Here is a 21,989-nt window from a genome sequence, read left to right as displayed (position 1 = left end):
GCTCTCCTCCCCTCGCCCTGCCCCTTGGTTTGTGGTTCTTTGCTTATGTCTGCTGTTGCTGTAAAGATCCTACAGTAGCGGCTCCCCTGGGCCGCCCAATGGGTTCAGTGAGGAGAACCCGCAGAAAGGTGACCCTGCAGGGAAGCCCTGCTAGGCTTGTTTGTACTGCATGCACCTCTGGAAGAGTGCCTCAGAGCAAGCACTGTGCTGCTGTGTGTCAAAGTGTCGATGTTTGCCAAGCTAGGTTTGATTTTCTGGAGTGGATCACTTGGTGTTTACGTCGTGTGAGCATGTCTCTGTGCTGCAAGCCAGCCTGGAGTGTTAAGGCTCAGTAATGGGGGGGAGAGGAGGCAGGCCAAGAAGTCTTTGTCCTGTGAATGATCCCCAAGGATGGAAGTTGTTTGCATGCTCTCACTGTGCTAGCACAGCCCCTGAGTCAGGGCCACCATGGGCTTAGCCCTGGGATGTGTGTCTGTGTGGGAATGGCACGGTTTGTTTGCTTGTGGGGACTGAGAGCAAAGTGCAACTTCAGGCTCCCAGGCTGGGGCTGCTGTGCGCGACCTCTTTATGAAATTGAGGGCACTGATTTATTTTTGTGTTGATCTCCAGGTCAACAAAATATCAGTTTTAAAACCATCCCCAGCCTGAGGGGACAACAATCTTGTCTGTGAGGAATTTTATTATTGTACTCACTTGCGTTTTGGGCAGAAGGAGAGGAAACCCAGGGATTTTGGTGTATGCCCCATTCGTGGAGACATTCTTGCTCAGGCTGGACCAGGTTCTGAGCACCCTGATCTAGCTGTAGCTGTCCCTGTTCATTGCAGGGGAGGTGGGTTGGATGGCCTTTAAGTGTCCCTTCAAATCCTATGATTCTATGACTTTCTTTGAAAACTGGGGGATTCCCAGGGAGCACAAATGGGACAGAGTCCCAGAAAACTGTCTTCTACTTTTATAGAAGTTCAACTTGCATTTGCACTGAGCAAAATGTTTGATGGTTAGTCCACAGCTATCTTGAGGGATATAGATCTGGAGAGAGGATCACAGAGTTGACTGCACTTCCCAAGCTGTATGTAAAGGTTGTTGGAAACTCATCCTGATTATGGTAAACTCTGTCACTAGATACCCCTGATGGAGGCCGAGGAACAGGAGGAAGATGCCAGCTCCCTCTCAAAGAGTGATTCAGAGACTAACTCACGTGTCCGCCTCCGCTATGTGTCTCTTGGAATAGTCTTTCTCTTGCTGGCTGGAGCTGCTGCAGCAACATGGTACTTCCTAGGTAAAAAATCAACATATTTTATACCTGTATAGGAGGTGGATGGGGTATAGTAAAGGCAATGTCCAGGCCAAAGAGCACTCGTGACTTTTGGTGATCTTTATAGATGAAAAATGGGTAAATTACTGAGCAAATCCCTCTCTCCTACATATAGCAAGGTAATCTATGAGTGTCTTCTGTTGGCAGACTACAAACCATGGCACCTGGAACCAACCATCCTGCAGTTTTACTCCGGCAGCCTCCAGGTCCTCAATCGCCGATACTTCTCAGAGCTTGGGCAGGTGGAATCCAGAGCCTTCTGGCTGGAGTCAGCTAAACTCCAGAACATGGTAAGGGCAATATTATGACCAGAGCTGGCCCTGAGGCAGTTCAGTAAGTGAAAGAGGAAGGGGTCAAATATCCTCGTCTAAATAACAGACCTGGTGGGTCTGTGCAGCAAGAGGGATGGAGGGCTGGAGATATGTACTTCATCACTGTAATCATTGCATGATTGTTATCAAGTGACTTTCTCATTGCAGTTGAAGGATCTCATTCATTCCACAGAGCTGGGTCGGTATTACAACTCAAGCACAGTGTATGCCTTTGGGTGAGTAACATCCACTGTATTTTTGCTTGTTTGCAGGAGAAAGTTCCCTTGTACATTGGTTTCACTGAAATCTGGCCATGACAAGCTGCTGCAGTTACCACTATGAGCACAAGGCTAGGTTGGGCAGTCCATGTCCAGTCACTCCAGTATGATAGAGCTATGGATGTTTTGATGTTCATATTCATCCATGGTCAAGATGAAAAGCCAAAATCAATTTTTTTTTTCCTCAAAGGGACAGAAGTTCAAGTGAGGGAAAATACTGACTGAGAAGAACTGGAACAAAAAAAATCTGGGCTTGGCATTCTCAGTAAAAACTAAGCAGCTGGAAATCAATTTCTCCAATTTGAGGAAGTCATTTTTTGTGTCCTGATTCTAAGCACCAAAATGGAGAGGTCAGAATGCACCTTGGAAAAGGTGTTTCGGCCAAGACACGTGCTCCAGCTGGGAATAGGGAACAGCAGAATGGGACAGATCTGGGACCATCACAGTAATTCAAGAAAGCTGGAATAACTTTCAAACTGATATATACAATTGCTTCTGTTTTTTTGTGTTTGGTTATTTTTCCTCCATGGAAAACTACACCCCTAAACTTGTCCTTCAGATAAACAAAAATCCAATTTTGATGTAACTCCATTTTCAAAGAGGAAGGAATTCTCTCACTTGCAATTCTTCCTCTAGCTTTTTACTGAAGAAAATTTTGCTTCAACATCCCTTCCCCAGTCCTTTCCCATCCACCACCCAGTTTTCTGTCAGCTGGTTGGACAAAGCCTTCCCAGTCCCATTCTCCAGCAACTTGAGCCTGCCCAGCATTAATGGCTTGTGATAAGGTAATGAGTTGCACATCATCCCCTTGCCACCACTGAGAGGTGATACAATGAAGTCTTGAGGGTGTCATTTCAGATCCTGGTCAGCAGTAACCAAAGGTCACTTGTACCTGAAATGATACTACTCATTTAACTAGACTTGGTTGCATTAATTTGCCTGTGTATGGTCATCACTAAAGGCAGATGGCATAAAATGGATTCCTCCTGCAAAGGCCTGAGCTTTAACTAGTACTGTGGCCATAGCAGCTCTTCTACACCAGCCACAGTAATTCTTCTGAGCAATGAGTTTGAGGGTCCTCTCAGAAATGCTTGGATTTGTGGATAAACACTGGGGGTTTAATCTCCTGGGTTTGCCACCCCAGAAGATATTTAACATGCTGTTTCTCTGTTAGGGAGGGGGCTTTGACCTTCTTCTTCTGGATTACCCTCCAAATTCCTGAGAGTCAGCAGAAGGAGATGACTGCTGAGAGGGTAAATGCAGTGCTCCACCAAGAGCTTACCAAGAGCTTCAACAGTTCAGGCGGCCTGTCCTACCAGGCAGAGTACAGGGTCAATCCAGACTCTCTGATTCTGCTGGGTAAGTACCAGCTGCTCAAATGTGGCCTAAGCAGTCAGAAATGGCCCAAATTTGGCCAAAGGTGCTGAAGGGAGGTTATAAGAAGAGAGCAGAAGTCCCCACTGAAGGAAATAGAACAAATCTAAGAGGATAAGGAAGGAATAAAGATCAAGACAATTACATATGTTTCTGCCTCATAGAGGAATTCAGCTTTCATAATGAACATCCTTTATTTGAAGGATTAAACATTCTTGGAGATGCAGCTGATCAAGACCAGTTAGGTAACAATTTTTTTTTCACCTTCTCCCAGTCAGCCCTGGCTTCTGTGAAGAAACATCTTACACAGCTCATGACTTTATTGCAAATTTTGAACTGAGCTGATCAACTAGGTTGTCTCCTTTCGTTGTCTCCTTTCATATGCCAGTCTACTTGACTGAGGGAACAAAGTCAACATATTTAAGCCACCATTAGTCTTACTCTGAGACAACGCATTGCAGCAGCTACAGTTCCTTCCCAAAGTAAAGATCACAGCCTGTTTAAAAAGAAATCCTACAGAAGTTCTCTAAATGTGTGCTAGGTAAAGGGCTACAGGATGTGTCTGCATTCAGTGCATCTAAGTTCAGTGGAATTTGTATTTAGCCTTTATAATGAAACTTAGCTGCTCCTCCTGATCTGATCCCTCCTACAGAGCCCCAAACCACAGAGGTTTTAAAATACATTGTGTTTCTTCTTTCCTCTACAGTATCTCACTTCCAACTTTCTTCTTCACATTAAATGTTACAGCTCCAAGTTTTTTTTCCCCAGACAATGTTATGTTGCATTTTTCAAAGATAAATCTTATGTTAATATATCCCACTCATATTTCTTTAATTTTTCCCTCCACGTCTCAGTTGTTTTGATTTGGCTGTAATTTTTCTGATGTCCCTAAAGTAAATTTGATTCTCTTAAAATGATCTCACTCCCTCATCCATATATTTGTGTTAAGATATTGTGTTGAAACTGCATTAGCATCCCAGGAACACCTCTCTGCCTGCAGTTAGAATTAGTCACTTCTGCTTATCATTTGTTTCTGCCTATAATTTGTTTTCAGCATACTAGACCTTATGTTCAGCCAACTTAAATTAACTTTCTTAAGAGAGATGTCAAAAGACAATATGCTAACTGCTTCAAAGTCAGCCCATCTTGCATTTTCTATTTATTTACTTCATAATGTAATTCACAAAAAATACAAATGATGGTGCCATTCTTTTAGCTGTCCCCAGTTTCCTCTTATTCCCTTTGCATCTGTTTCACTGCTGTCTTCATTTCAGGTAGATTTGCATGAGCAGAAAGCACATCTTCCCATTTTAGAGCTAACACGCTAATCATAGTTTCTCTGGCTCTTTCTGCTTTCCCTCATCCTTCCTGCATTCCAGTCTAAGCCACAAACTTTTACACTGCAGGGCCAGAGTGAGTTCAGTCCAGTGTCTTAACCTCTGGCTTCCTTTGCTCTTTAAAAGCAAAGTGAAAAAATAGCCAGCTAATAGCAAGCCATTAGCACTTCATTGCTTTCTGACAGTCTCACTTGCTGACCTGCTTAGCTCTAAATATGAATTCTTGCTGCTGTGGACTACTGACTAGTGCAGGAACATTTTCCAGCCTTCCAGTCCTTTATTTTTAACAACCACACTCACCTCAGGTCCCTCATTCCCCCCAGAGAGTATCAAGACTTCCTTCATTCTCCCTGCAGGAACTCAGTATTATTACCTTCACATGAAAGAGCATGTAAAGCCATCTCAGCATGTCCCTCCCTACGCACAGCACGTGTGCCTCTCCTTATGCCTGCAGGATCATCCTTTTCACAACATCTGTTTGTACCATGACAAAACACCAGAGCCTTCCCTGCAGAATTGGAAGCTTTGCTTAGTAGCCAAAAAAGACGAAAGCCCCAGCCTAGACAAGTTTCCAGCAGCAGTCCTCACACCCAGCTGACCTCATGGTGCCTCTTGTTCTGGCAGTTGCACCTGATCCCTGGCTGCTCCCTGTTCAGCTGGAAGGCTGAAGTAGGGCCCAGCTCCTAAAAGGGTTGTGTACCCTGTAACTTTGCTCTGTGTAAATTTAGAGTCCATGCTGTTGCTTTTCTCTGCACATCCCCAGAAACCTCTCCCCAGGAGTCTATCCCACACCAAGGAGTGGTCTCAGGGCACAGGGAGGGTCTCAGGGGGGCACAGAGGCATCATTTGAATTTTTGAGTTACTCTTCTGTGTTTAACCCTAAAAAGCTGTGGTTATTCACAAAGATATCAGCAGAGCCTGATAGCACAAGCTGTCAACCCGTAGCAGTAGAATTAAGAAGCCAAACTCCTGGTAATGTGAGAGGGCAGAGATCAGATTTACTCCATGACTTCAGATGCAAAATTTCAGGACCTGGACTTCGGTATCAGCTGGGACCTGGATATTTGGTGGAGTCCCTGTCCTGAACACTGAGGTGTTCAAGAATAGTGGAGATGTAGCACCTGGGGACATGGTTTAGCAGGCCTGGTGGTGATGGGTTGACGACTGAACTAGATGATCTTAGAGGTCCTTTCCAACCTTTGTGATTCTCTAATTTGGGGACTAGCACCAGGATACCAGGAGCATTCAGTCCAGGAGGCAGAGCTGCCAGCAGCTCCAAAGCATGAGTTAAAGCCCAGAGGCATCACTCCTGGGCTCCCCTCTCCTCTTGGTGGTGACGAGTTTATGGTTGGACTTGATGATCTTGTAGATCTTTTCCAACCCTAATGATTCTATGATTCCTTAAAGATGGATGTTGTAGGCTATTCAGTAGCTATCAACAGCACACCATCAAGAGACCTGCTTCTCCACCTTCAATAAATCCCATGCTTTTCAGTTATCTAAACTCAAAGAGCAAGGTGGAGGCTCTGGGATGGGAGGCTGTGATCTGTGCTGTGGCTTCCAGGGAAAGGAGTACCTAATGCAATGTCCAGCCCTGGTAAGAAAGGGAAAAATCCCCTGAATTAGCACCAGGGAGTGGGAAAGGGAAAAAAGCAGAGAAGCCTGTGGTAGGATGGAAATAATTAGGGATTAGGGATGCTGGATTTGAGGCAGGGGCCAGGGAGATTTTACAGTGGGATAGGATGAGAAATGCATGTCTGAAACAGGTCTCTGAGAGAACAGAAGTACATGGAGAGTGTCCCAAGCCAAAGTTTTAAGGGAGTCATCTACGTAGGAAGGGAGTAATCACCTGCTATGCTAGCATGCAGATACAACCATTTTTCTTTTTGTTTATCTTTCTTTATATATTTCTTTTCTAACAGAATCCACTGTGAAAGACATAGTAGTGCTGAAATCCACTCTGGGTAGGCTATCTTTTATTTTCCTTTTGAGTTTATTACCTTGTGGGAGAGATGTTTACAGAGGACAGAAGGTCTATTAGTTTCTTGAGGCTGTAAAACCTGGGAAGGGGAGATAAGAGCACTAGCAAGGGAGCACAAGAAAATCTATTGTATAAAGCTGGGGGTTTCCCTCCATGGCTCTGCATTGGATGCGGTGCAATCTATTGTCCTAATGATGATTGAAAGTGCTTTCAATAATTGTGAGCAGTGCTTTAAGTGTTGTGGCTGGCAATTTGTATTAGCTTTGCTATTAGAAACTCACCTATAAGCTGACCTTATTCAAAAATGAAGGTTTGGGAGGCAGCTGAACATGGAAAGCAAAAGGAAAGCATGGAAAGCAAACATGGGGGTTGTAAATCTGGGAAGAATATGGGGAAGAGAGAAGAAAGAGATACAAAAGAAAAGGAAGCCAGTGGAAGATGACTGTGCTGTTATATTTTAAACCTGAGACAGGAGGGGCTTAACCAAGGGAGCGGGGACAGTTGTTAACCAGAGGGAAGCTGGGACACCAGTAAGAGGGGATTGGTGTCACTGAGTCATGTGTGAAAGTAACCTGAGATCACTGAGATGATTCAGCCTAACCCTGAAATGGAGCCCACACTGATATTCCAAGTGACAATCCCATATCTTAAGTTCCTTTATAACCACCCCTAAGCCCCTCTTCCCTCCAGTTACAGCACCCTGACATTCAAAACCGTCTATGTTTCCTCTGCATTCAGGTTGCTACAGATACAGCTACGTCCAGGAGGATGACATCCTAACACTGGAGGGCCCTGACTACCTGGCCTCCAGTTGTCTTTGGCACCTCCATGGCCTTGAGGGCTACATGATCAAGCTACGCTTAGAGTGGACTCTGCCAGACTGCAGGGACCGTCTGGCTATGTATGACGCAGCTGGTCCCCTGGAGAAACACCTCATCACCTCGTAAGTAGCTCCTGAGCAGAGCAGGCATGGTGGGGAAGCAAGGCAGGATGGCAGAACACACAACAGCAGGGGAAGGTGTTAGACTTCATCAGAGGAAATTCTCTTTGATGCCTGTCTCTCACTGATGAGCTGAAGTCACTGATGTGGGATAGCACACAGTCAGCCCTGCAGTCTGATAGATTACAGCAGCACAAGCTGTCTCTCTGCTCGCCCTATATTTGATTCAGTTAGAGTGTCACAATGGGCATGTTTTTTGGACAACAAAACACAGACATCTGCTTTCTCTCTTTGTCATTCTTCTCTTTCATTTGTTTGTTTCTTGCTTCACTCCCAACATTTTTCCCCATTTCTTTGTTCTTCTTTCAGGATCTATGGTTGCAGCCGGCAGGAGCCTGTTGTGGAAGTCCTTTCATCAGGCCCTGTCATGTCCATTGTGTGGAAGAAAGCCCTGTACAGCTACTATGACCCCTTTGTCCTCTCAGCACAGGTGGTGCCCCTCAAAGGTGAGGAAGGCTAGAGGAGGGTGGCCATACGTGCAGAAAGATTATCTCCTACAATACAGTGCACCTAGAGGTGCTCCATTCCCATTAGGGGCCAAGATTGCAAAGGTAGAACTGGTGAGCAAAAAGCAAGTTAAATTTTGCTCACTGGCCTGAGCTCACATATCAGTATCTGCCTCAAGACTAGGCAGCCCAGACTCTGGCAAGCAGAGCCCAGAATGATCAGAAACAAGCTCAAGCTCTTGTGACTGCATAGACCAGATAGCATCTGGACCACACATCCAGCTACAATCATATAATTTAATATAAGAAACTGAAGCAACAAAATACATTGCCGTTGTGCTTCTCTGGACAAGAGGAGAAAGCTAAAACTCTTGCCAGGTGGAAATGGCCCCTTAAAGGGAGTCACATTTCAATGAATGCATTCCACAATGCATTCTATAACAACGACCTGAAAGCAGGTTGTGGTGAGGTGAGGGTTGTCTTCACCTCCCAGGTAACCATGACAGGATGAGAGCTAATGGCTTCAACTTGTGCCAAGGGAGGTTCAGGTTGGATATTAGGAAAAACTTTTTCTCCCAAAGAGTGTTGCTGCATGGGCGCAGGCTGCATAGGGAAGTGGTGGAGTCACCATCTTGGGAGATGTTGAAGAACCACATGGATGTGAGGGACATGATTAGTGGGGCATGGTGGGGATGGGCTGATGGCTGAACTGTTTGATGTAAGAGGTCTTTTTCAACCTCAATGATTCTGTGATTCTATGAATGTTAGCATCAGGTCTTAGAACCTCTTTTATTCCCTACCAGAGTTGGATAAGTACATGATATACCAGGCTGAGTCTGAGCTGACAGGTAGCAGAGTTTTCAATGTCTTTGTTTACAGCCTGTGGAGTGAATATAACCCTGCGGGAAGGCCTGGACTTGCAGGGGATGATCAGCACCCCACATTACCCCAGTTACTACTCGCCCAATACACAGTGCACCTGGCACATGTCGGTAAGAGCCAGCCCCTACAAGAGCATCCACCTTCTCCCTGAAATCCGTGTGGTATTCCACACCATTCTGTGGTTCTGTGATTCTATAAATCTATAATGCTATGATTCTTTGATTTTATGATTCAGGTGCTTTACAGCACTTGACCAGTTCTCTCCATAAGACAATCATGAGAAGATGGCAGCAGCCTGCCTAGCCTGCACTTTATATGTGTTTCTGGAGGCAAGGGAGTCTCATATTGCATGCTAGAGCAGAGATGCCATTGCCGAGCAGGAATTTGGAATCTTGGCTCCAGAGCTGTTCTTCAAGACAAAACCAGATTACTAGAAATTACCACAATCTGAGACTGGCAGCAGAGCCACCTTTGGCTATAATCTGGGCCTAACTCAGATGGTCCTTCCTTCTGGTTTGCAATGTGTGAACTGGTAGCTCTCCCCTTCACATCTACCCTGCTTACTTCTGTTGCATGGGGTGGTCTGTAGCACTCACAGGAAGCCACCATCTCCACACTGCTCTCAACCTCCTCCCCTGCAGGTCCCATCCCTCGACTATGGGGTCACTCTGTGGTTTGACGCTTATGCACTCAGCAGACAGAAGCAGGACCTGCCCTGTACACAAGGCCAGTGGATAATTCAGAACAGAAGGTTTGTGCTAGTGTCCTGGTTTCTGCCTCTTGCTTCCCACTCCTCAACTGGGATGAAACCTTTGTAGGTTCCCTTCTCAATTCAGCCACCAGGTTTGAGGGAGATCCCACCACTGTGCTCCGTGGTCACTATCTGGGATGGTGCTTCTTTCTTGCCTGCCTACTTCTTTTTCAGCCTCTCTCATTCACAGGCTCCCTAGTGAACACATTTCCTATAAATTTGCTCCGAATTACCAGCCTGCCTTCTCTGTCTTGCCGTTTGCATCATGCTTCCTAGTTTTCCCCTCTGTGTGTAACCTTGGTGTCCTCCCACGCCTCCTGTGTTTGCAAATCTGCCTGTCACCACCTCTGCACTATTATCTGCGTGTGCCGTTGCCTCGCATCCACCTCCGTACAGATCTTCCGCCAAGTTCCAGATCCTCCTGCTTTGATTAGAACCGCATACCCCTGTGGGACTTCCCATAATCATCCTCCTCCATACATAGGCTGCTGCTCACCACCGCCTAGATGCAAGGAGACACAGCTGCAGGCACTCAAAGCAGGCTCAGAGCTGGATGGACCCTTTTGTTTCCTAACAATCACTGCAAGATTGTCTTCTTCCCTCCAAAACCTTCCCCAGCATGCCTCACTGACTTCCTCCCTACCACTCCTGTAGTGGTAACTTCTTTTCCTCTGAAGGATCTGATCCAGAAGTTACTGAACATTGCATTCCCCTGGCTTAGGATTTTCTTTTTTTTTTTTTTCAACTTACCTTCCTCTCAGCAACCATCAGATCTACAGTTTCTGCAACTTGATTTCTTAGGGAAGATATATATAAGAATTGAGCTACTTTGTGTAGCCTGACTTCAACGCTTGCCCCCACATTGGGAAATGTCCAAAAGTAGGGTCACTCTGGACTTGTGTATGGCTAGAGGGTAGAACTGAGTGACAATATGTGTAGGTTGTTCTCATCTTGTTCATCAGGCTTAATTGTGCCTTGTTGTGCCCAGGTATTTAGCTTCTGATTTCTTGGCCTTTCTACTTGTTTCCCTTTTTTTCTGCATCAGTTCCCACCACAGCATACGTGTGTGCTGTTTTTTTTCATTCCTATTTATCTCTGGGTCTTTGTCATCCACCTTTTTCAGTCATTTTGGGGCAGGCCCTAGCTATGTTATGTTGCCTTGTGCCCACACAGGGCCTCTTGTTTCTACAGGGTTACTCGTTCCCCTCTTGGTCTTGCTCAGCCACTGTTCTGTGGCCAGGAAGAGCAAGATCCAACCAGGCAGAGCAAGATCCAGTGTCAGCTCTCCTCCATGCTGACTGGACATGGGTGTAAATCACAGCCTTTTCCCATTGCTCCTTCATAACCTTATACCATTTTAAAGTATTTAGCCTCATCTCCTGCAGCCTGTGTGATCTCCTTCCCATCATCCCCAGCCCCAGAAAACCCGCTTGCCCCACTTGGCTGTCTTCTCCCTTGCTGCCTGGGACATCCCATCTGTGTTTGCTCCTCAGGTTGTGCGGCCTGCGGACCCTACAAGCTTATGCCGAGAGGATCCCAGTCACATCCTCTGCTGACATTGCCATCACCTTCACCTCGCAGATCTCCTTAACTGGCCCCGGCGTGCAGGCAGCTTACAGCCTGTACAACCAATCTGATCGTAAGTTCAGGACTCCCCTTTGCACCTTAGAGGGGTGGTGGAGGTTCCAGATGTCTACAAGCAGCCCCTTATGTGCTTGGGTTGTCTTAGGAGAAATACAAAGCACATCCCATGAGCTCCAGGTGCCAAGTGCACATGTTCATGAACACAGTGATGCACACACCACTGATCTCCCAAAAAGAAGTGTTTACATCTAAAGCTGCTTCAGCAATCATCTCTGACTCATGTTCCCAGAGCATTCTGGCACCAAGGCCCAGCTCCAGAACACTGCTTACTGGCTCACCCCAGTGCCCACAGCATGGATTGGCCTTGGGATTTCAATGGGAGGCCATCTCTGACTTGAAGTGGTGTTTGTTTCAATCATAAGAGCTCTTAGAGAGATCTGTTTCCTGCTCGACTTGGAAGAGGTGCAAGTGAGAGAGAAATGAAACTACACACAAATAATGCACACATACGTATGCAATTGTGCACCCATACTCCTTTCCAAGTTTTTTCCAGTTCCCTTCTATAGGGTTGCTGTAATCCATGCCAGTACCTGAATATGTGTACCTGGCAACAAGTGTCTAAAAACAGCTCATTTGTGGCCCTGACAAAGATTTAATCACAGCCCCAGAGAAATGACTTCATTTTTGCTGCAGTGCTCAGGAGTCATGGAACAGTGCTAGATCAGAGGTAGAGTGTGCCAGGCAGGTGGATGATGTAGCAAAATTGGGGGATTTTAGTGAGGCCACATGCAAGCTGCTGCAGCTTGTGTGTAGTCAGGAAGGTATGCGGTTCCATGCTCCACTTTTAAGTCACCATGCTCTGCTTCAAGGTTTCCAGTCAGTGGGGACTGATTGCTTTCTGGTGGTTTCACAGCCTGTCCCAGAGAGTTCCTGTGTTCAGTGAATGGCTTGTGCGTCCCAGCCTGTGACGGAATCAAAGATTGCCCCAATGGGCTGGATGAGAGAAACTGTGGTAAGTGATGATTTCCAGCTGCTTGTTCTTGATCCCAGGAGGACACAACTCCTTGCTCTTCCAAAGGTAGGAAGAGATGGGGGAGGATCCACATGACCGGAGTACAGCCTGTGCTTCCCCCTTCAAGAGATAAACTCTATGTATCCACAAAAGTGTTATCCCACTGCCAAGTGGTTTCAGATTGTTCCAGAAGGAGCAGCAGCAATTATTCATAGAACCATAGAATGGTTTGAGTTGGAAGAGACCTTTAAAGGGCATCTGGTCCAACTCCCTGCAATGTACAGGAGTACCTACAGCTATATCAGGGTGCTCAGAGCCTTTCCAGCCTGACCTTGGGTGTCTCCAGAGATGGAGCATCAACTACATCTCCTGTGCATAGTGCAATCATCCCTGGAGAACCCTGATATCATGCACCAAGAGCTTCAGACAGTCTGAAAGATCCTTCTGCCCACCACCTTATCCTGTTCTCCACCACCCTGTCCCAGCAATCTGTCTCAGCCCTGGCCTGCAGCCCCCTCTGCTGTCTTTGCACTCAGTGTCCCCTTCCCAACCCTCCTTCCCTGTCAACGCCACCTCAAAACCACCATCCGCTCTGCTCCCTCCTCATTCCCCCAGGCCATTTGTGACAGATTAAATGAAGAAATCCTAAACAATATGTAGCCAACCAGTTGGGAAATATTTTGACCAAACATCGATTCTCAGCACAAATACCAGTTGGTACTGGCTTAGAAAGTATCTGTCCACAGTATCCCAGGATTGCTGCAAAGTCTTGTTCTCATAGGAAGAGCTGTTCAGACTCAGACAAGACACCTAATTCAAACCATATCCCATCCCTGGTATGAGTGGGTACTCATCACATTGCTGCCACAACTAATTTTTCATTAGTTGTCCCCTCTGGCTGTTTTTTCAGACAGTAAGATCCCTGAACTACTGAAGACAGTGGCCAATTCTGAAGGATTCAGAATTCAGTCTAAAATACAAAAGAGAATAAGAGAATAAAAATGGAGAAATCTTTCAAAAGGAAATTTTCATTTGGTGGTGAAACCATGAAAGTTCTCACAGAATTACTGAGTTTGAGGGGCAGCTATGGGGGGGTGTCAGTGAATCATGGAATTATCTTGGTCCAACTCCCCTTCAATGAGCAGGGACACCCACAGCTCTATCAGGGTGCTCAGAGTCCGTCCAGCCTGACCTTGGATGGGAATGGGATATCCAATAGCTCTCTGGGCAACCTCTTCCAGTGCCTTACCACCCGAAGCAGGTCACCTAAGTTGTTCATGGTCTTGGGCAGTCAGGTTTTGAGTACTATCAAGCCCTGAAATGAACACAGTGCTCTGGAAGTCTCTCACCAGAGCTGAATAGAGGGGAAGGATCACCTTCTTTTGTATTTTCTGCAGATTTGTTGAGGATGCACTATGTCCCATCATCCAGGTCTCTGACATCGGGGCTTGTATACTTCCCTCTTGCAGATAGATGGTCTTACATTCTTGCAATTGTTACATGTCTGATTATTCATCCTCCTATATGGAACAGATCTTGTCTTTAAAACCAGTTTTCACATTGCCTCATGCCTTCATGTGCCTTTAATCTTCTGGAGGCCTCACACTAATTAGTGAAAAAATTAGAGTCTTTGCAGTAAGAAAATGCCTAGGAGGTAGAAGTCCATCATGTTTGGTGTTGCACATAAATAAACAAAAGAACAGAGCAAACAACAGTTCTTGCTATATAAATTCATAATCAGAAATCAAGCTGTGATGAGTAAGCATTGGTTTCCATCCTGAGCAACTACCAGACATCATGGACATCAGGAAATCCATCAAGGTTCAGGACTCACCTACCACAGAGCAGGAGCAGCTGCTCTGTAAGGGAAGGTGATCCATAAGCTGAGGGTGAGAGCAAAGAAGAGGAACACTGACCTCAGCAGCCAGCATGCCACCCAATAGAACTTGAGCAAGGTAAGCAGAGCAGCTATGGAGATGGTAGCCAAAGTCAACTCAGAGCCCAGGGTCCATGAGACAAGCCTACAGTGTTGAGGCAGGTCTGATGTGAAGCCAAGAAATCAAGGCGAGCCAGGTCAAAATCAGCAAAGTATAAGATGTGGTGCAGAAATATCTATAGCGTAGCTCAGGCAAAGACCAACAACAAGAACCTGAAATTAAATGCCTTGTGCACAGGCTGCCAGGCCCTCATGAGGCAGGGAAAGAGGTTATGGAGCCTATCGGTGACATTGCACCTATGTCTAGTGTATTTAATTGCTGGTTGCTTTCATCCTGTGCAGTGTGCCCTGCAAAGTTCCAGTGCCAAGAGGACAGCACCTGCATTGAGTTCAGCAGGGTCTGCAATCAGCAGCGGGACTGTGTCAATGGGAGCGATGAGGAGCACTGCAGTGAAGGTAGGGAAGGGACAGGGAGGGGCTGACACATGCCTTGTCCTACTCTCAAACCAAGGCTGTTGGTAGTGTAGCTCACATTCCCCTAGCCCTGTCTCCCCTTCATCTTCACAGTGGTCCCCTGTGGTCCTTTCACCCACCGTTGTGACGATGGGACCTGTGTTAAGAAACCCAACCCACTGTGTGATGCCACTGTGGACTGCAAGGACCTATCTGATGAGAAGCACTGTGGTAAGAAAATGCTCACCCCAAGTTAGACAGACAGATTCAGGATGCCCCACAACCCCAATTTGGGCAGAGAGAGAGTTTATGCTTTGAATGCCCTTCTTGGTGTCTCTGAAGCTTCCGCATTACCAGGTAGGGCAAGGGTCCAAAGGAGTAGAATTGTAGAATCACAGAATCATAGAATGGCTTGGGTTGGAAGGGATCTCAAAGATCATCAATTTCCAACTCCAAGGAAGGGCAGACACGATATCTCATGTTCCTTCATCCACTAAAGAATGAACCATGTCTTCTTCTCCACAGACTGTGGGCTGCAGGCCCCTCTCAGCAGGATCATTGGTGGTGCTAACTCTGTGGAAGGAGAATGGCCATGGCAAGCCAGCCTGCAAGTCCGGGGACGCCACATCTGTGGGGGAACGCTCATTGCTGACCGCTGGGTGGTCTCAGCTGCACATTGCTTCCAGGATGAGAGGTGAATAGAGAGGGGAGGGTGATGGAGCAGAGAAGGATGTTAAAATTCGTAGTGTGGCATTGGGTGAACAATGGTAGTGAAAGACACCTCATGGGTCCTCCTTTCCTTTGGCTCTGACCTGTTCCCAATGCTGCTACTGCTGTGGACAGATCAGCGTGTGGTAGGATGAGACTGGGATACCATCACCTGCTGAAGATGCTGTTTGGTTCCCACACTCCTCATCCCCAGGGCCTGTCCTTTCAGGAGGAAACATGAACTTTGGTCATCTTGAGGAGTCCTGATGCAGAATGGATAAAGCTAGTTCAGCCCTGTTAGATGGTATGTCTGTGCATGCGCTTGACAGGGAGACATTGCAAGTCGGGTGAGAGATAAGAAATAGAAGGATAGAAAAGAGGAACAGAGAGATGGCCATAGGAAAACAGGGAGGTTTTCGTACCCAGATAGGTAGTGTAGGAGAAAACAGCATGTGTAAGGCAAAAAGACAAAATTTTGAGTCTAAAACAATCTTTTCCTGCTTCTTTCTGCTTAGGGCCAGGGAAAGTTCCCCTGTGCTCCTCACTGTCCTGCTGGAGATAGGATTTTCTTAGAGGTATCATCTTGATGATAACCTCTTCCCATCCTTCCCTGTTTATGTGATGAGTTTTCTTCTCTGCTACATCCTGCAGACTGGCTTCTCCCTCTGTCTGGACCATTTACTTGGGCAAATACTTCCAAAACATCACCAGCCACACAGAGGTGTCCTTCAAAGTGATCCGCCTCTTCCTCCACCCTTATTATGAGGAGGACAGCCATGACTATGATGTGGCCCTGCTCCAGCTGGACCATCCTGTGATCATCTCGCCCTTCATCCAGCCCATCTGCTTGCCTGCCACTTCCCACATCTTTGAGCCTGGCCTTCACTGCTGGATCACTGGCTGGGGAGCCCTCAAGGAAGGTGGTAAGTGCAGTGTTTTTGCTGGTGGCTTATAGCAGCAGGACTAAGGTGGAAACATAGGTTCAGATGTAGGGTAGGTAGAACAGCCTTCTGCTCACCCTGAAGTATTATGCATCCTTCACTCCCTTTGCTTTTTGGTCACAGTTTACCTGCTGAATGTCTCAAAATCTCTTTCAAAGAGGTAAATTTGAGAGTCTAGTAAGATAGTTGAGGACAGCATGTGTCCCTTCATCCGAAGTCTAGAATAACCCTGCAGAATTTATTAGTCTGGCTACCTGTGGTCATGGAGCAGCCGCAGTCCCAAAGCCCAACCCCACACTATGCAGGCATGTTGGCTCCTGTCATGTTGTTTTCCAGAGACAGTGCCCAAATGGAGAGAGTTGAGACAAAAGACTACCCTTCATCAAACTGTCTCTCCTGGGGATGCCCTATTAAAGATCCTATCAGCCATATCTTCCCACGCAACAACTGTGCTAGTAAATTTAGTGCAGGGTCTGAGTGATGTTCAAGAACCACATTAGCATAGTTTGGACTATATATAGTTTGGACACAGAGCCCATACACAGCTGGGAGACAGCATGGTCCAAGATATGTTCCCATGATTCCCAGAGTCCACTTGTTTTGTAAGGAAAAGAGAGTTTACCTATATGGGAATAATCCTTCACATTCCCTTCCCTCAAGGCCACCAAACAGACCCAGACTGCTTAGTAGTGCTTGGCACAGGAATACATACATGCTCACTCAGTTCAGCTTTGTGTCTTCAGTCACAATCAGAATTCCTCCCTTTGCTTCTCAAATGGAAATACTCAGAGGATTCTGTCCAGAACTGAACACTCCTGGATTTGCTTAGTCAGAATGGCTTAAAAATCACTTCAGTGAGAAGCAAACCTAAATGCTGGCATTCCAGAGGTTGACCCAAAACAGAACCCTCCTTGTCCCAAAAGCTAAAATGCCCACGACATATTCCTGCAGGGAAAGCAGGGAAATGCTATTCCTGACAGGCAGGTGGAGTGCACTGCTGAAAGTCAGAAACTCTGATGCTCGTGGACAGTAGAAGAGAAATTCAGGTGGCAGCTTTCAGCAGGCAATGAGATGGGGATGGGCTGGGGGAACTGGGTCAGCTGCGGGAAGCTCCACCTTTTCTCACCTGCATTGCTCTTGGTGCTCTACCCCCAGGGCACATTAGCAATATCTTGCAGAAGGTGGATGTGCAGATCATCCAGCAGGACATCTGCAGCGAGGCCTATCACTACATGATTTCTCCCAGGATGCTCTGTGCTGGCTACAACAAGGGCAAGAAGGATGCCTGCCAGGTGACAGTGGGGTTGTGGGAGCAGGGTGGGTAGCATGGGTGAACTGTGTCCCAGGCCTCCCAAACGCACTCCATAGCCTGAAATGAGGGTGAGAAGACTGACTGTCAAACACCTGACTTCCCAGTTACTCCTCAGATCTCAGTGGCCTAGAACAGCTCACAGGACAACTTCTTCCCAGTATTTTTGCCTTAGACAGGATCCAAATACACAGAAACTTCTCAGTTTCTCATTCCAGCTCATTTTCCACTCTTCACCTCCCCCTTCAAAGTCACATGTCTACATTAGTCTCTTCCCCTCTCTTTTCACTAGCATCTGTCAGATACAGTAACCAGTCAGTTCCTTCATTACAGTAAATAAATCTCAAGCAATTCCTCTGTTTCCCATCCCTCAGGATATCCTGTTAAATTCCACCAGCTTCCTCGCTCTCCATGTATTTGCAAATGCCTCAGAGCAGAAGGAAACAATAGATCTGCCAGCTGCCTGGGAGCTGGCTAAGGGGGAGGGATTTGCATGATGAAAGAATGCAGCAATACATCAGATGTTTGCGCAGGAGGCAGTTTTGACATCTGTCTATGGCATAAGGGATGTTGTGGATGGTGTAGACATAAGTTGAGGAGATATGTGCACAGGGACTCTGAAGCCAATGAAGAACACATAGTAGGAAAAGCCAGTGGGTCACATCACACCATTTTTCTCTCCCTTTCTCTAGGGTGATTCTGGAGGTCCACTGGCCTGTGAGGAGCCCAGTGGCAGATGGTTTCTGGCTGGCTTGGTCAGCTGGGGAATGGGGTGCGGGCTTCCAAATTACTATGGAGTGTACACCAGGATCACACAAGTTCTGGGCTGGATAAACCAAACCATGAGCTGAGAAACATGCACCTCTACTTTCTCCTTATCAGATCTACGCTCACATCACAATGGCACTCATTCCCGACCTTGCTCATTTGCCTCTCAAAGTAAGAGAGTTTCTGTAGGGGATGTTGTCAGCCCCAGGATGCTCTTTTGAGAAGGGTGAAAAGAAAAACACAAAAGCTTGCACTGGGGACTGCAGAGGAAAGCAGGCACAGCCGTGTACAAGAAGAGCTGAACTTTCCATGAACCATGTGATTCAGCCACAGTCTTATGCTGGAACGTCTGCTGAAAGAAAATGTGACTGATGTAGTTAGAGATTCCAGTAACTGTGAAATCAATCTCCCTCCCTCTTCCTTCCTGCTGTTCATTCTTCTTCCCCCTTCCCCTCCCATCACTCCTCCTCTTCCATCTTCCTAATTGCTTATTTTCTTAGCTGGTGTGTGCTGTTCAGCTCCGCCAGGCAACTCTTCACGTCTCACTGACTCTCATACACGAGTTCAGCATCATGCCCTGCCTCCCTGTTGGAACAGCACCCAGCTGCTGCTCTTGGAGCCCCTCAGAAGATCCCAGGCCTGCAGTAAAACTATTAGAGCGTCCCTCCTATTCTCTCCCTTCAGCCCTTCTGAACACCTTCAACATGAGGGATTCTCAGCTGCTTCAGAATCCTAACTCAGATAATGCAGGAGGTGAAGGAGAAGGCTTAGCGGCACAGTGCTTTGGAAAGTGACTGCTATGGGTTTAGCTGTTTTTTACTGACGATACACATACATACATACATATATATATATGCATAAGTAGGTATATGTATATATATAACATGGCCACTCTGGAAATAAAAATAATTTGATTTTTTTTTTTTTTTTTGCTTTAATTTGATTTATTATTGTCTACTAGTTAGGATGAGAGCTGATGGCCTGAAGTTGCACCAGGGGAGGTTCAGGTTGGATATTTGGAAATTTTTTTCCCAGAAAGAGTGGTGTTGCAGTGGCATAGGCTGCCCAGGGAGGTGGTGCAGTCAGCATCCCTGGAGGTGTTCCAGAGCTGTGTGGATGTGGCACTGAGGGATGTGGTCAGTGGGCATGGTGGGGATGGGCTGGTGGCTGGACTAGATAATCTTAGTCCTCTTTTCCAACTTCTATGATTCTATGATTATTCTGTTACAAATTCTTTTGGGGTTTGAATCTTTTTGGCCAAACTCCAGTCCTGGCACTGGCAAACTGGTGCAAGTTTCCTGTCCTCCCTCCCAGCTATGTCTCAGATACAGCAGGGTCAACATGTCATCAAGATAGGCAGTCTTCATCATTACAGCTTAGGGGTGTGGACAGCGATTAGCAAACCTGCTCTGTAGCTCCACCTGCATGGAGATGCAGCACAAATGCAGCAGGAGACATCCCTGTGCCCAGTAGTCAGGCTCAACTTCTGATGGCTCCAGGTGATCCTTTCGTCCAGCCTCCCAACGCCAAATTTCTACCACTTGGAATGAGAGGCAGCAAGGAGGAAGAAAGTGTGAGATTTATTTAGGAGCTACAACCTGGCATCTTCAGACACAGTGGTGAAGTGAACCCCTGGCTCTCTGAGGCAGGGATGCTCCTGTCCTACCAGACCTTCTGTCAGGTACCAACAGGTACTCAGGCAGAACACACCTGCCTCCATTCACCCATCCAATGTAGGGATACTTAGGGGGACAGGGAGTGAGATACCAGCAAGGAGAAACCCAGCACAGGGATACTCCACCAGCAATGCAGGTGACCCAGAAAGAAAAAAAACAAAAAAAAACAAAACAAAAAAAAAAAAAAAAAAAAAGAAAGAAAAAAACAAAAAAAACAACAGCGTCTCTGCATTTGCCCTCTGGGCAAAAGCCCAGACCAGTTGCCTGCAACTGTGAATGGACAAGGAGTGGTCCTAGTGCAAATGCTGCCACATCTGGGCACCAGTGCTCAGGAAGGAAGCAAAGTTCTGCAGTGGTTGATCACTGATGTCCCCAGCAGGGGCCACTGTGACATTAAAGAAAGCCATTCTGCTAGGAAAAGGATGGGGCTCCAGCTCCTGCAGCACTCCTTGGAGCATTTGCCCTCCTCCGGGCAGATATGAGTTTGTAAAAGTCAACAGCTGAGTGTGGAGAGTGAAGGGGGCTGCGGGTGTCACTGCGGCACAGGGGGCTGCCATGTGCTACTGTACAAAAATAAAGATATCAAGCAGAAATTAAAAGGCTGGAGTGCAGATTCAGGATCACATCCTCAGGCCTCTGGCTTGTAACTGCTAGAGAAGGAGAGAGAGAGAGAGAAACCAAATCAAAGAGGGCAAGAAACAGAAAAAGGGAAAGAGCACGTGACAGAGGAAACAAGATATAAAGAAAGGAAAGGAAAAGGAAAAAGAAGAAAGAAAGGGAGAGGGAAAAGAAGGAAAGGAAGAGGATTGAGGGTGGGGTGAAAAGAGAAAAATGAGGGAGAAGTCTAACACACACTGCCTTTTGAGAGAATAACACTCGGGTCCGATAGCCACAAACAAGGAGGCTCTTGAACAGGGGAAGTGAGAAATGCCATCCAGCTAACAAGTGCCCCCCACTAGGATGGAAAGTGGCACTGAGCACCACCAGTTCAACAAGAAATCTGTTTTCTGGCTAGAGAGGGGTGTGCTCCTATGAAAGCTTTCTTTGTTCAGCTGCAGATGGGAAGCCTCAGTAGGAGGCAGAGCAGAGGCCCCTTCCAAGCACAGCTGTAGGAACATCTGGAGCAGGGACCCACAGCTTCCACTGCACCTTCAGCACCCTCTGGCACTGCAATGTCAAGGGAAGCATGAGCAGAGCAGGGCAGAAGAGCTGCAAGAATGGATGGCAATCAGGAGAAGTGATCTGGCATGCATGGCAGGCAGCCACATGGCAGGCATTCCCCTGTGCCATCCCTGCCTGCTTTGCATTCTTCCCCATTCTTCCCCACCCTCCTCCTTACTCCTGATTGCACCTTTCCTGCTGCTTCCAGAGCCTCCAGCCCAGAGCTGGAAGAACTGCTTGGCAAGTGAAGGCACATGTATGATGAGAATCAGAAAAGCCACCTTTGAAATGACTCAACCTCCCATTGCTTCTCCCCCTCCCCAAGCTCTACAAACCAGGACTTTATCCACAAGAAGGAAGGATGTGAGTCACTCATGCAGAGCTCGAACTGGCAGGATCTGAGAGTGCATATAGGTAACATACCTGCAGAGTAGGAAAAGTGAGGAACAGAGAGATGGGGCCCTGAGGAGGGAACAAACAGAATCTTGGGTTTGGAAGGGGAGACGGGAACCAGGTCTGCTGGAAGGAGGCTGTGAGGGGCAAAGAGAGCAGAGGGGAGAATTCTGGAGGCTGGGGAATGGGGTAGGGTGTCCCAGGAAGGTGACAGTGCAGAGATGGAGATGGAGGGGAGCAGGAGGGAGTGTCCAGTACATGGACAGTCTGCAAATAAAAATATAAATAAACCAAACAGTTAAAAACGTAAAGCAGCAGCCAAGGTAACAACCCCTCCCTATGAGCTTTATCTCCAGATAGACTCCTGCTCCCTGGG

At 46.9% G+C, this 21,989-nt stretch overlaps 1 protein-coding gene across 1 annotated transcript; it reads left to right on the top strand.

The window, feature by feature from the left end:
• Nucleotides 1–1,128: 1,128 nt before the first annotated feature.
• Nucleotides 1,129–18,466, top strand: TMPRSS6 (transmembrane serine protease 6; the record flags this gene model as incomplete). Its single annotated transcript, XM_079535246.1, has 17 exons — nucleotides 1,129–1,276; nucleotides 1,460–1,602; nucleotides 1,792–1,859; nucleotides 3,076–3,260; nucleotides 6,535–6,576; nucleotides 7,332–7,536; nucleotides 7,903–8,039; nucleotides 8,919–9,031; nucleotides 9,563–9,672; nucleotides 11,166–11,311; nucleotides 12,170–12,268; nucleotides 14,547–14,660; nucleotides 14,772–14,888; nucleotides 15,183–15,351; nucleotides 16,017–16,288; nucleotides 17,462–17,598; nucleotides 18,308–18,466. 17 exons carry the CDS (start codon nucleotides 1,129–1,131, stop codon nucleotides 18,464–18,466), a joined length of 2,364 nt encoding a protein of 787 aa, XP_079391372.1.
• Between the last annotated feature and the right edge of the window lie 3,523 nt (nucleotides 18,467–21,989).

Source organism: Tetrao urogallus (assembly GCF_951394365.1).
Source record: "Tetrao urogallus genome assembly, chromosome: 1".
NCBI classification, from domain to species: Eukaryota; Metazoa; Chordata; class Aves; order Galliformes; family Phasianidae; genus Tetrao; species Tetrao urogallus.
The sequence above is the reverse complement of the archived record's forward strand: the minus strand, read 5'-3'. Positions and strand labels throughout refer to the sequence as shown.